The following is a 13,441-nucleotide window of genomic DNA, read 5'->3' on the forward strand; positions in this document are numbered from 1 at the left end:
TCAGTCTCTCTCCAACCACCCCACCCCCCGCTCCTCGCTTGGATAAAGAAATTTAGCGTTTATGAGGGTCGCGCGGAAGCCACCAACTACGGCGCGTGTCGCCTCCAAAACGGGAAGAAGCCTCGGGCTTTTTCTCTTTATGCCATGCCCATCGCACTTCTCCGTTTCTTGTGCCAACCTCCAGGCTCCAAGAGGAGGAAGGGAGAAGAACAGCAGATGCAATGCTGTTCGCCAAGTGGTTTCTGACACTTTAACTCCCTCTCATCACCAATCTCTTCCTTCCCCTCGGCTCAGACGGGTCCTTCGTTTGCTTGATGGTTTCTTGGATTCATCATGGCCTCGTTGGAGGTGGTGGAAGTGAACGAGAGATTGCTATTGGAATCGGAAGAGCCCATCTCCGAGGTCTGCCTTTCTCACTCTGGTTGTTGTTTCTTGTTATCATCTAGACGTTTGATTTATTTTCTCTGCAGGAAGAGGAGAAAAAACTTAGCTTTGAGCCTTCACACTGTATTTTCCCTATTCTAATCGTGATTTAAATTTACGATTTTTACGACGTTATAACAATCATTATATGTTGGTGTCAGAGGACTCTGTCAAGTTGTATGTACCCAAAACGAGTATCTAAACGAGGCCATTTTTCATATCTTCGTTGTTCACTGACTAAAAACAGTATCTGTATTTTAAAGAAAAATTAATACCGATAATGATATTTCTAAGTTGGTAGTGTCAAATTTGATAAATTAGTTCAGGTGTAATTGCCGGCATGTCATAGTGATCTTTATGGAGGTCAAACAATGGATTATTAAGAAATTGAGGCTTTCAGCTTATGAACTTTGGAAAGGATGTGCATATTTAAGAAAAAGAAGTTGAAACTGATGAGGTAAATAATTTAGTTTTAGAAATCATAAATCAAAGAATGAGTGACTTGGATATTCAAAAATATTAAACTAAGTTGAAGTTTAAAAGTTAAGGATCGTTTCTGACATTATCTTAAAACAAGTTGCAACATTCCTTTCTGTTTACCTTTCGGAATTTTGTTTGATATATGATGTTAGCTGATGTGGGGTCGGAACTCCGACACCAGCCCGCACACCGGCCGAGCAGGGAAAGCATCTGCGTCCCTCCCGAGGTATTGTCCGCTCTGGGATTGCCGCTTCGGGTCTGCGGGAGGTCGCCCAGGGCCGGAGCCCAATGACAGTCCCAATGACAGTCCCGAGCCCTGACGGCGCGGGGGTCCGCGGAGGTTGCCCCCTACCCTCACGGTTTTGTCCTATAAAAGGCACCTCGTGAGGAAAGGTTTTAGGCCTCCTCATTATAAGGCACAGACCTTTCCGCTGATTAGCCGATGTGGGACTAAACTGGGAACCCCATCCCACAACACAACCCCCTCAGTGGGAAGGTCTGTGCGTGGCCGGGGCCCTTCCTCTAGCGCCATCTGATGTGGGGTCGGAACCCCGACACCAGCCCGCACACCGGCCGAGCAAGGAAAGCATCTGCGTCCCTCCCGAGGTATTGTCCGCTCTGGGATTGCCGCTTCGGGTCTACGGGAGGTCGCCCAGGGCCGGAGCCCAATGACAGTCCCAATGACAGTCCCGAGCCCTGACGGCGCGGGGGTCCGCGGAGGTTGCCCCCTACCCTCACGGTTTTGTCCTATAAAAGGCGCCTCGTGAGGAAAGGTTTTAGGCCTCCTCATTATAAGGCACAGACCTTTCCGCTGATTAGCCGATGTGGGACTAAACTGGGAACCCCATCCCACAACATTAGCTATATGATCCAATAAGGGAACTCTATACCCTTTAACCGTTTCTGGAAGAATCAGATCATTGTAATATCTATGGAATTCATTCTTTGTTCTTGTAGAATGGAAGTGATGGACCATACACAGGGGATGGATCAGTTGAAATCAAAGGCAATTCTATCTTGAAGCACCACACAGGAAATTGGAAGGCTTGCTTCTTCATCCTGGGTAATAGCTGACAATGTTCATTCTTTCTATTAGCCACAAGCTTCATTACAAGGACTGAATACATATGGCACACAAAGTTTTACTGAACAAAAGCGAATACCTATTACAGGGACTGAATACTGTGAACGATTGGCATATTTTGGAATAGAAAAAAATCTAGTGACTTTTCTCACAACGAAGCTACATGAAGGAAATGTTTCTGCAGCAAGAAATGTTACCACTTGGCAAGGCACATGTAATCTCGCACCTCTAGTTGGTGCTGTGCTAGCAGATTCATACTGGGGAAGATATTGGACAATAACAGCTTTCATGGCTATTTACCTCATTGTAAGTATAAAAGGTCATTTCACTCTTGGTGTTTTTTAAGCTGGATGGACCAAACAATTACCTAATTCATAATCACCGATGTTATCTTCTTTTGTCTGGTTGATTCATAAATGGTATGTAAGGGATATGCTTGACTTCAGCATTTTTCTGATTCTTTGTATTATCCATCTACTTTGTCCTCCTTTACCTAAAACTTGTGATTTTCTATTAATGTGTTTGCTGCTTTCATCTTCTATATGTTGTTTATTGAACAATAATTTGTTTTTGTACGATAGGGAATGGTTACTTTAACACTTACAGCATCAATTTCTGCACTTACGCTTCCTGCCTGTGTTGGGTTTGTTTGCCCAGAAGCAATCTCAGCTCATGTGCTATACTTTTTGGGTCTTTATCTAATTGCATTAGGGAGTGGTGGCATCAGACCTTGTGTTTTATCTTTCGGAGCTGACCAGTTTGATGATGCCGATCCTCTGGAGAAAGTGAGAAAAGGCTCTTTCTTCAATTGGTTTTCTTTCTTTGGCAACCTTGGTTCATTCATATCAGCCACCTATATTGTATGGGTTCAAGATAGTTATGGGTGGGGCTTGGGATTTGGCATTTGTGCTCTATCCCTGGGTTTAGCTATTGGTAGTTTTTTCTTGGGCTCTGTATTTTATAGATTTCAACAACATAGAGGAAGCCCTCTTACAAGAGTGTGCCAAGTCATTGTTGCATCTCTTCGCAAGTGGAACATAGATATTCCTCATGATGGTTCTCTCCTTTATGAGCTACCCGGTGAAACCTCAGCTATCAAAAGATGCCGGAAACTGGAGCACACTACTGATTTCAAGTACTTCTCTGACTTCTGTATTGTACAAATGCATATCAGTTGATATAATCTTAGATTTATATACCATACATATAGAATTTGAGTGCTAGAATAGTGGATCCATTCCGTTCATTATATTTTTTAGATATTAGTATTATGATGGGATGTCATCTCAAAACTCAGTGCAGGTTGTTGTCTCTATATACATTCACTAGTGACAGCCAATATGCTGGAGTCAACATGTAAACAAACTAAAGTGAAGTATGCCAGAACATGCTCGAACTCCTATAGAACCTAGAATATTTGAACGTAACCTAAAAGCTCAATCTTAAGAGCCTGGGTTCCAACAGAGAGTTTATATTTGTAATTTCAGCTAATCTTAGTTTTTCAATGTCAATCTAATGTTTGAAATGATTATTAACGTAAATATTCATCCATTAGATTGAAATAGATACTGAATAAATGCATTCAGATAATAGATTTTGTAATTAAAAAAAAAAATAATCAACTTCTACAGACGTAACTCAATTACAGATGCACTCACATGACAATGTTTTTAGTTACTTGTTTATGGCTTGTAAGCATTCGAACTTGCTACATATTGACTTATATGTTTCTTAGAGTTGTGGATCATTATCTTAGCTACCATATGATGATGCATTTTGGCACATGGGCCAAATTGATGTTGCTCATTTAGTACCCATTTGATGCATAGGTAAGGAACCTCCAACACAGTATTCTTTAAGCATATTTAAATGTTTTAGATTATGATTCAGTATGAATATCCAACATCCAAGTCCTATCTTTAATTCTGCACTAATAGGAGACAGGCTAGAATTTTACCAATAGGATTCTCTCTCTCTATTGAACTTTTCGTTCTCATTTATTTACTCCTACAGGTGATTGTGTCGTATTATTATATAATTCTAACATACATCTGTGCAGGTTCTTTGACAAGGCTGCCACTATATCAAATACTGATGATAAGTGCAAAAACTTTCGCAATCCTTGGAGGCTCTGCACTGTAACACAGGTGGAAGAACTGAAGATAGTTCTTAGGATGCTCCCCATACTGGCAACTGGCATAGTATTCTATGCTGCCAATGCACAAATATCTTCAATGTTTTTGGAGCAGGGGATGTTTCTCGACAAAAGCATTGGTTCTTTCAATATCCCGCCTGCCTCTTTATCAACTTTTGTTGTCATCAGCGTCACCATATGGATCCCAACATATGATATCATTCTTGTACCTTCTGCAAGGAGGTTCACTGGCAAGGATAGAGGCTTTTCACATCTGCAACGGATTGGAATTGGCTTATTCATGTCTATCCTATCGATGGTAGCAGCAGCTTTGGTAGAGCGAAAGCGGTTAGAAATTTCAAAGGCTGAAGGTTTAGTACATCAGAAGGTTCCAGTGCCAATGAGTATTCTTTGGCAAATGCCGGAATATTTCTTGATAGGTGCTGCTGAAGTTTTTACTATAATCGGGCATGTTGAGTTTTTTTATGACCAATCTCCAGATGCCATGAGAAGTCTATGCACTGCTCTTTATTTTGTAACAGTTTCACTGGGGAACTACTTAAGTTCATTGGTTCTGAGCATTCTGACCTCCATAACTACACAAGGTGGAAAACCTGGATGGATCCCGGATAACTTGAATGAAGGGCATCTCGATTACTTCTTTTGGTTTATAACTGGACTCAGTTTCTTGAACCTGCTGGTTTTTGTTTATTGTGCCATGAGGCACCAATACAAGCAAGCTTTTTGAACTTGGTCGGGATGATGGTTTGGCCCTTGGAGCCTTATAAATGGTTTTTAGTGGTATGCGAGTATATTCCATAAATAATCTGTGGTGTTTAACTAGCAATGCTGCTTCTCTGCCTTTGATGTCTATTGAACACTTTTTCCAAAAACTAGCATGTTGAAATTATCGGCCATATGGTCATCTGCTTGTATGATTCTATCATCTTGTTGCATATGGTACTGAATATTGACAATGAGTAGGTTGTTTTTATATGTTATTTCTGATCATGTTTTTGGTTCTTGCAATGACCCAAAGTAATTGAAAAGTTTATAATGTGATAAAACATTTTTGGTTGTAATGGAACATTAGTACAGTGCACACATATCTGAAATTTTTTTTCAGCTCTAATCTAAAAGGAGGTTTGTCCCAAAAAAAAAAAAATCTAGAAGGAGGCCTTGGTTTGTTTCGAGTAGGTCAGTGTTGGCAATATTATGACATGCATATCTCAATGGTCTAGGACATGCATCTAAGATGCTAATGGAGAGATTCTGGGTTAGGAGATTGAAGGGGACTTGTTAAACAATGGATGCACTTGTCAAATTTCTCGAATGGGCAGGCAGATCTCTGTTTTACCTTTATTTGAAGCAGGATGGTAGTGAAAAGGATAATTTCACTTGAAAAATTCTCTGTTTTATATCCACTTTATTAAAAATAAGAATCCTTGTAATGTATTGGGTTTTATAAGAGCTGTCATTGATTTATATCATGCTGTAATGGCTAGTATAATGTACCGGGTGCCCTCCATTATATTATTATATTATATGCATGGTAACATGGAAAAAGGTAGTACTCCTTGCAATATATTGTTTACTATTATTATGGTGTGTTATAATGCAATTAGCTGTCATTATTTTCATTTATAACAATCCTCTAAATAATATTTTTCAAAATCTAAATTTTTTGCATCAACTTTCCCTCTCAAAAGAGATTGTATGTTCTAAAAAGTAATATCTTTTTTAAGCAGTTTGTGATTGGAAAAATAATATTGTTATCTTTTCCATCATTATCTATTAGTTTTTGTTATAATATCGTTACATTAGCGATCATAATAATGATTCTTTTGATATGAAAAAGAATTAGAATAATATATTTTGGGATAGATAATGATCATTATAACCATTGGAACAATCTATAATTGTTTTGTTAGGAATAGTTATAACACGATAACATGATGGAGAGACAAAGGAGGAGGAGAGAAGGAGAAACAGTAAGAGAAGTAGTAGAAGCAGAAGCAGAAGAGATGTTCATCTAATATTCGACACGGCTATTAATAAATAAAACTAGCATATTTCTTTAGATCAAACAAATTTGTTTTTTTCATAATTACACCACTCTTGCTCTTATGCAAGCAATGCACCGATTTTAAGATAATGAAATGAAGCCTTTTCACTTCACAGCAATTTTTTTAAAATAAAACTTTGTGGAGAGGGCTTGAGTTTTCCACTGCCTTCTCTTTTGTCATTTACTAACTCTAGGATATAATTGGCTTCATAGACATTTCTAAGTTATTTAAGGGCATTTTAGAGTCCATGCTCAACTTCTATTTTACTAGAATGTGGTTTCACGTGAAAGAAGGAACATGAATCCACCATTAGATCTGTGAAGACCCGAATTGGGCCCATCCTAGGGCCCAACGAACTGAAGTCGGCAAGGAGTGCCGACTTCAGTTGAGTCATCGTGGTCTCCCCACGATGACCACGCCGGCCGAATGGCCAGCGAATCCCCCCGCAAGCCCCCCCTCTTCCCTCTTTCCCTCTCCCTCTCTCCCTCTCTCTCTCTCTCTCTCTCTCTCCCTTTCTCTTTTCTCTGAGAGCCCATCCCTTCCTCTTCGTTTTCCCTCTTTGTGAAAGGATCGCCGGAGCCCCATCACCGCCGGAGCCGCCATCACCGTTGGGAAGCCACACGTCGACGACCGGAGGTGAGGAAGATCACTAATTTACTATTTTTATAGATTTAAAAGGGAAGGAATGAGGGTTGCTAACTGGTTTTCACTTCCCCTGTTTCGGAGAAGTTTCTTTTGCGGGATTCGGCCGGCCGACGGCGGCCGGCCGGGGTCAATCCGGCCGAAATGGGTTCGGCCGGAGGTGGGTGAACGGGGGCCGGGCTTCCAGCCCCGGTCTCCCTCTCTTTCCTCTCTTTTCTTCCTCTCTCTCTCTCCTTCTTCTCTTCTTCTTCCCTTCCGTCGCCTGTGACCGTGGGGTGACCGACGGCGGCTGGCCGAGCGCCGCCGCCGAGGGCCGACCGGAACCACCAGCTACCCCCCCCCCCTCTTCCTTTTCCTTTCTTCTTCTTCTTCTTCTTCTCTTCCTTCTTCTTCTTCTCTTTCTTCTTCTTCTTCTTCATTCGGCCTGGGTGTTTTTCCTTGCTTTGAAATGTGTGCCTTAATGGTGAACCAGACTTTGAACCGGGTCTAAACTGTGAACCGGTTCCACCTAATCCTTGTATTGGGTTTGATCTGGATTTGAGTGAATGGGTTTTGATTAGGGTCTGAATCTGAGTCAGGAATTTGGGTTAGCCTGATGTAAGTATAATCTGGTTCGTCAAGATTTGATCTGATCTGGTCTGATCAGATCTGGTTTGGGTTGGGTTGGGAATCTGTGTTGGGCTGAGTTGAACCTAATTGGATCTGTGGGCTGGGTTGGTTTGGGCCCGAGATCTGATCTGGGCCTGTAAACTGGTTTGGTTCAGTTGGGCCTAATCTGTTTTGGGCCACAATTGACTTGGGTTTAAAGGATTCTGATTTTAGGGTCTATGTTTGATCTTAGGGGCCCATTCTTGGATCTATGAACTTAGGAGTTTAAGGGTTTGAAAATTTTTTTAAATTATGTTTCTTAGTTAATTAAATAAATAATGTTTATGTTTTAATCAGGGGTTCGTGATATCTGTGGCAGGAATTTTTAAGCGAACCCAGGTAGGTGACCGTTGCTTTAAAGTAGAATTCTAACATGTATCTTGCATATGTTGATTTATTGATTTATTATTAGCAATATGTGTTAGAATTAAAATTAAATATTTAATTTCATAAATTGTTATGCGCTTTACTGTGGGGAGTATGATTATGATTTTGATATAGAAAGTTGATTTATTGATTTTCAAAATCCGCGTGACTATAGTCTAGACCCCGCCAATGGGATGATACGTTGGCCCTGTCGACTTGTACTGAGGAACTAGTTCCGACACCGCGACCACCGGTGATAGAATAGTGGCGGCACAGGGGTGCGTTTTGCTCTTCGGAGCGGCTCGGTGGAGCGTGAGTTTGGCACCAGGGGGTGCGGCACAGTGGTGCGTTGGCTCAGTGGAGCGGCTCTTCGGAGAGTTGTATTGGCACTTCGGTGTAACCATGCCACTGGGTGATGTGGCCGTAGTCATGCGGTTGAGTTATTTTGAGTCTCGGATTGGGTTTACAGATTATTGTGTGGATTTTTGGATTTATGTGTTTAGCCGCTTTTATATGCATTATGACATGTTATATGATGACTTTATTGCATGATGTCGCCTACTGAGCTGTTAGCTCACTCCTACTATTTACATTTTTGCAGGTGATGATATATGATTATGGGGATTACGGGACGGAGTGATCATGATGTAGTTAGCTAGTGGATATAGACTTTCTCTTTTGACTTATGTATATATGGACATTTGATCTGAAAACTGGAATTTATTTTTAATTAGTTATTAATAGTTGATCTGATTTATCTGCCTTGCGTGCCTGCGGGGTCCGCCCTGTAGGTGCGCGGCGTCTGCTCGTGCCCCGGGCCCCCGGGTTCGGGGCGTGACAGATTTATTGGTATCAGAGCTTAAGGTTAAGGTATCCTAGGGTTTAGGTTCAGGTTCAGGTAAGTGTGAGTGGGGAATTATGATAGAAAAACTATCAAAGCCTTGGTTTATAGTCACTTGAGATTGTAACATGAATGATATTATAACCTACGGCTTAAGACCACTAGGGACTGTAGGCTTAATGGCATTAGAGTTTGACGTTTAAGATCATTAGGGATTGTGACATAAATATATCATAGCTTAAGGTTATGATCAATTGGGACATGACAATTATATTTGGTGCTTAAGGTGTAAGATCACTGGGCATTGTGATAAAATGTATGCATCGGGTTTGGTTTTCGATGAGTGTGGAAGGAAAGTATACATTATCTTTGATCATGATAAGAGAGGTTTGACCTAAGATAAGTGTAGGAAAATTAACAATGGCATACCGGTTATACCATGTTCAGATATTATTTAAACGACTTGGAAGTTCAAACTTGATATGGGTTGTGATATAATCGTACTTTTGGTTTTGCTACTAATTATCAGAGTGTGATTTATACATACATCTTCCGTATCATTGGAGTGGGCTAAGAAAGATTTTTCGTAGTATTAGTGCAGAATGTTTTCGAGGTTAAATCTGTATGGGGATTATATTTGGATTTGACATGTTTGAATATTGTAAATCGGCATATTTCTATTAGTGGATTAAATTCTTAAGGCCATATAGTATGCAAATTGGTGGAGTATTCTAATTATTTGAATTTGTATATTTGGATTGGGCTACTAAATTTTTCTTATAATTGTTGGAGACCATTGGATGTGTTAACTTGAACTCAAGTCAAGGTTTATGACCTAACTAGAAATCTTTGTCATTGTAAAATACAAAATTGAGTAGAAATTTCGATTTTGAGATGCTTATGTGAGTTATCATGGGTAGCATTAATCATAGACATTAAGGATTTTGGTAAAGAAGGATTTGGAAGTTGATAGAGTTAATTCCTACTCATAGTGATAGCTCAACAGTTCTAACCCATTAAGTTTGAGGTAAATTATGTTGGAAGAAAAATCAATGTAGATTTTCTAATTAAATTGCAAAGAGAATACAAGAATTACCCCCTTTAAATTAAACCTAGACATTTTGGATTCTAAAAAAGTTGTGGAGATCACATAGTGACCTTAAACTTGACTAAAGGATCGGGGGTTAGCTATGGTATGTACACTCTATATAAATTGAGGACAAAAAGATCTAGAGGTTTTGCTCTAGTTCCACTTGGAAATTTGAAATTTGGAGTTTCTTAGTTTCAATGCAAAATGATACTTTAGTCAGAAATCATTTTGTGACTTTAGAGAATTAAATGAATTAAATCAGAGAGTGCAGCGGAAGTGTGGTGGTTTGACTTATTTTGAAACTGGTTAAGATCATTAATATTTGATCTAAAAGGCATTTATTTGCTTTTGTTATTGATAAATTTGAGTTAATTTATCATGATTTTGAAATGCTAAAATTAGAATGCAACCTAATTATGGTCGTAACCGAAGTGTGAATGAGCTATTCTGAGAGTTTTCTTTGGTAGAGCAATTTGTATTTCAAGTTATGATTGATTAGATTTTGACTAAATTAAGCGAAGGAATATTAATCATGAGATATTATCGTGCAATATAATTATTTTGGAAGTTTAACTTGATATCAGGCACTGTGGATATTGCTTCTAGTTGAAGTTAATTATTTTGGTGGCAAATTAAGATTCATCTATAAAAAGATGTCTAAGGCTTGGACTAGAAAATATTTATTGAAATCTGTATGTGGATTATGCATGGAACTCGTATATAGAAGGAAAATATACTTGGGGATGAGACTTAAGAATTTTTATTTGGCTCTACTTGAGACTTGAAACAATTAAGATTGATATTTTGATGGGAAGTCAATTAGTAAATCTTGAGAATATTGGTGGATTAAAATGTTTTTGGGTTAGTCGAAAATAGGACTTGTTTGATTTGGAAAAGTTCTTGATGTTTTTCCTTGTTAAAAAAAAAAAAAAAAAGATCGTTGGAAAGTATAGTTCTTTGGATTTTGATCGATATGGATATCATTGTGTTATTAGTAGATTCTCTAAGTCTAGTAGATTTACAAGATCCCGAAATGTTTGCAGTACTGCAAATATAAAATATTTTACTTATTTGAGGAGTTGATCTCAATGTAAAATCATGGAGCTTATATCTTGGTGGAATTCCTTGTAAATCTTTGAACCAGATTATTAGATTCTTGTAAGTTAAATATTTATAAATCAAGGCTATGAGTTGATTGTGGATTTTGTATCACCATATGAGAAATGCAAGTGGGATTTCATGAGAGGCCCAAATAAGTTTAGCCTAAAAGAAAAGATTCAGAATGATTAAGTAAGCTCCTGAGTAAGTTAATCTAGAATCTTTTAATTATCGAAGCTTAGAATAAATATCAACTTGTATAATGGAATTGTCAAGGAAAACTAGAATTGGCTTAGTTCAAATTTGGATCTAGAATATGATTACTTGATTATATGATGGTACAAATACGACAACTATCTCAAGGGTTAACAATGACCTAGTGAACTTGGAAAGCAAGGATAAAATTTTGCTTGGATATTATTAAAAAAAAAATGTTGATGATCTGGGATCATTAAGAAATTTTGGAGAATATTGATCAGAGTTACGCAGCGAAAGTATGATGGATTGAGTCAATCTAAACTGGTCAAAAATATGGACTGTATTTTGGTAACATGTTATTATGAAAGACTATGTTGTTCAATAATGAAAGATTTTGTTGATTCTCAGGTCAATCATGATATGATTATGTTATCTCTTAGATAGAATTTGCTATTTTTGGATATGCTAAGAGAATAATAATAATAATAATAATTTGAGCGTATCATGACTCGGGTTAGTTGATTGTTGGCCAAATATGGTCTAATTTGTTAAGTATCTACGTAAACCATGCATTATTTGCTCCCATCTTATAGGTTTAAGTTAAAAGCTTCGTGGCATATTGAATCATGGTATCAATACTTTGCCTGCTCGGACCTGCTCTTGTGATTTGATGCAAATCATCTTTGAGATAGACCGTTGCTATCTAATGATCATAAGTACATGTTCATTTTGTGAATTACATTTCTAGCCATTTAATGATTTGACTCTAAGGTTGGCCATTATTCTTTGAGGGATCAACACACTACCATGAGAAGTGTATGAGATCTATTTCATTTCAAGTTCTATCCCAAACACAACTACTTTTAATCAATCCTATTGTGAATCGATCCTGATCCGATCTCGAGTAAACATGCATCAAGATGATAATTTCAATCTGAGATTTCAGTCAGTCATTTATCTAGTGCTAATCTTACGAGTTTATATGAAATTTTTGCTAATTGATTTAAAGTTATCTATCACACTGATTTTGATCGAGAAGAATAAGATCTTGGATTTATATTACTCAATGGGGTGAGCATTTGAAAGGCCTAAATCTCTTTAATTTCGAGGACGAAATTTCTTTTTAGTTGGTTAGAGTGTGAAGACCCGAATTGGGCCCATCCTAGGGCCCAACGAACTGAAGTCGGCAAGGAGTGCCGACTTCAGTTGAGTCATCGTGGTTTCCCCACGATGACCACGCCGGCCGAACGGCCAGCGAATCCCCCCGCAAGCCCCCCCCTCTTCCCTCTTTCCCTCTCCCTCTCTCCCTCTCTCTCTCTCTCTCTCTCTCTCTCTCTCTCTCTCTCCCTTTCTCTTTTCTCTGAGAGCCCATCCCTTCCTCTTCGTTTTCCCTCTTTGTGAAAGGATCGCCGGAGCCCCATCACCGCCGGAGCCGCCATCACCGTCGGGAAGCCACACGTCGACGACCGGAGGTGAGGAAGATCACTAATTTACTATTTTTATAGATTTAAAAGGGAAGGAATGAGGGTTGTTAACTGGTTTTCACTTCCCCTGTTTCGGAGAAGTTTCTTTTGTGGGATTCGGCCGGCCAACGGCGGCCGGCCGGGGTCAATCCGGCCGAAATGGGTTCGGCCGGAGGTGGGTGAACGGGGGCCGGGCTTCCAGCCCCGGTCTCCCTCTCTTTCCTCCCTTTTCTTCCTCTCTCTCTCTCCTTCTTCTCTTCTTCTTCCCTTCCGTCGCCTGTGACCGTGGGGTGACCGACGGCGGCTGGCCGAGCGCCGCCGCCGAGGGCCGACCGGAACCACCAGCAACCCCCCCCTCTTCCTTTTCCTTTCTTCTTCTTCTTCTTCTTCTCTTCCTTCTTCTTCTTCTCTTTCTTCTTCTTCTTCTTCATTCGGCCTGGGTGTTTTTCCTTGCTTTGAAATGTGTGCCTTAATGGTGAACCAGACTTTGAACCGGGTCTAAACTGTGAACCGGTTCCACCTAATCCTTGTATTGGGTTTGATCTGGATTTGAGTGAATGGGTTTTGATTAGGGTCTGAATCTGAGTCAGGAATTTGGGTTAGCCTGATGTAAGTATAATCTGGTTCGTCAAGATTTGATCTGATCTGGTCTGATCAGATCTGGTTTGGGTTGGGTTGGGAATCTGTGTTGGGCTGAGTTGAACCTAATTGGATCTGTGGGCTGGGTTGGTTTGGGCCCGAGATCTGATCTGGGCCTGTAAACTGGTTTGGTTCAGTTGGGCCTAATCTGTTTTGGGCCACAATTGACTTGGGTTTAAAGGATTCTGATTTTAGGGTCTATGTTTGATCTTAGGGGCCCATTCTTGGATCTATGAACTTAGGAGTTTAAGGGTTTGAAAATTTTTTTA

The 13,441-nt window shown here is 39.6% G+C and overlaps 1 protein-coding gene across 1 annotated transcript; it reads left to right on the forward strand.

The window, feature by feature from the left end:
- Positions 1 to 5,132, forward strand: LOC103713046 (protein NRT1/ PTR FAMILY 8.3-like). The gene is made up of 5 exons (XM_008799811.3): positions 1 to 402; positions 1,861 to 1,966; positions 2,076 to 2,293; positions 2,569 to 3,122; positions 4,047 to 5,132. Exons 1-5 carry the CDS (start codon positions 334 to 336, stop codon positions 4,867 to 4,869), a joined length of 1,770 nt encoding a protein of 589 aa, XP_008798033.1. The 5' UTR covers positions 1 to 333; the 3' UTR covers positions 4,870 to 5,132.
- The last annotated feature ends 8,309 nt before the right edge of the window (positions 5,133 to 13,441 follow it).

The sequence above is a fragment of the Phoenix dactylifera genome, chromosome 6 (assembly GCF_009389715.1).
Source record: "Phoenix dactylifera cultivar Barhee BC4 chromosome 6, palm_55x_up_171113_PBpolish2nd_filt_p, whole genome shotgun sequence".
Taxonomy (NCBI): domain Eukaryota; kingdom Viridiplantae; phylum Streptophyta; class Magnoliopsida; order Arecales; family Arecaceae; genus Phoenix; species Phoenix dactylifera.

Coding starts and splice junctions, on each gene's coding strand:
- LOC103713046 (XM_008799811.3), top strand. CDS start 334: ATGGCCTCGTTGGAGGTGGTGGAAGTGAACGAGAGATTGCTATTGGAA. Junction 1,967..2,075: donor GGCTTGCTTCTTCATCCTGG/GTAATAGCTGAC, acceptor TACCTATTACAG/GGACTGAATACTGTGAACGA. Junction 2,294..2,568: donor TCATGGCTATTTACCTCATT/GTAAGTATAAAA, acceptor TTTGTACGATAG/GGAATGGTTACTTTAACACT.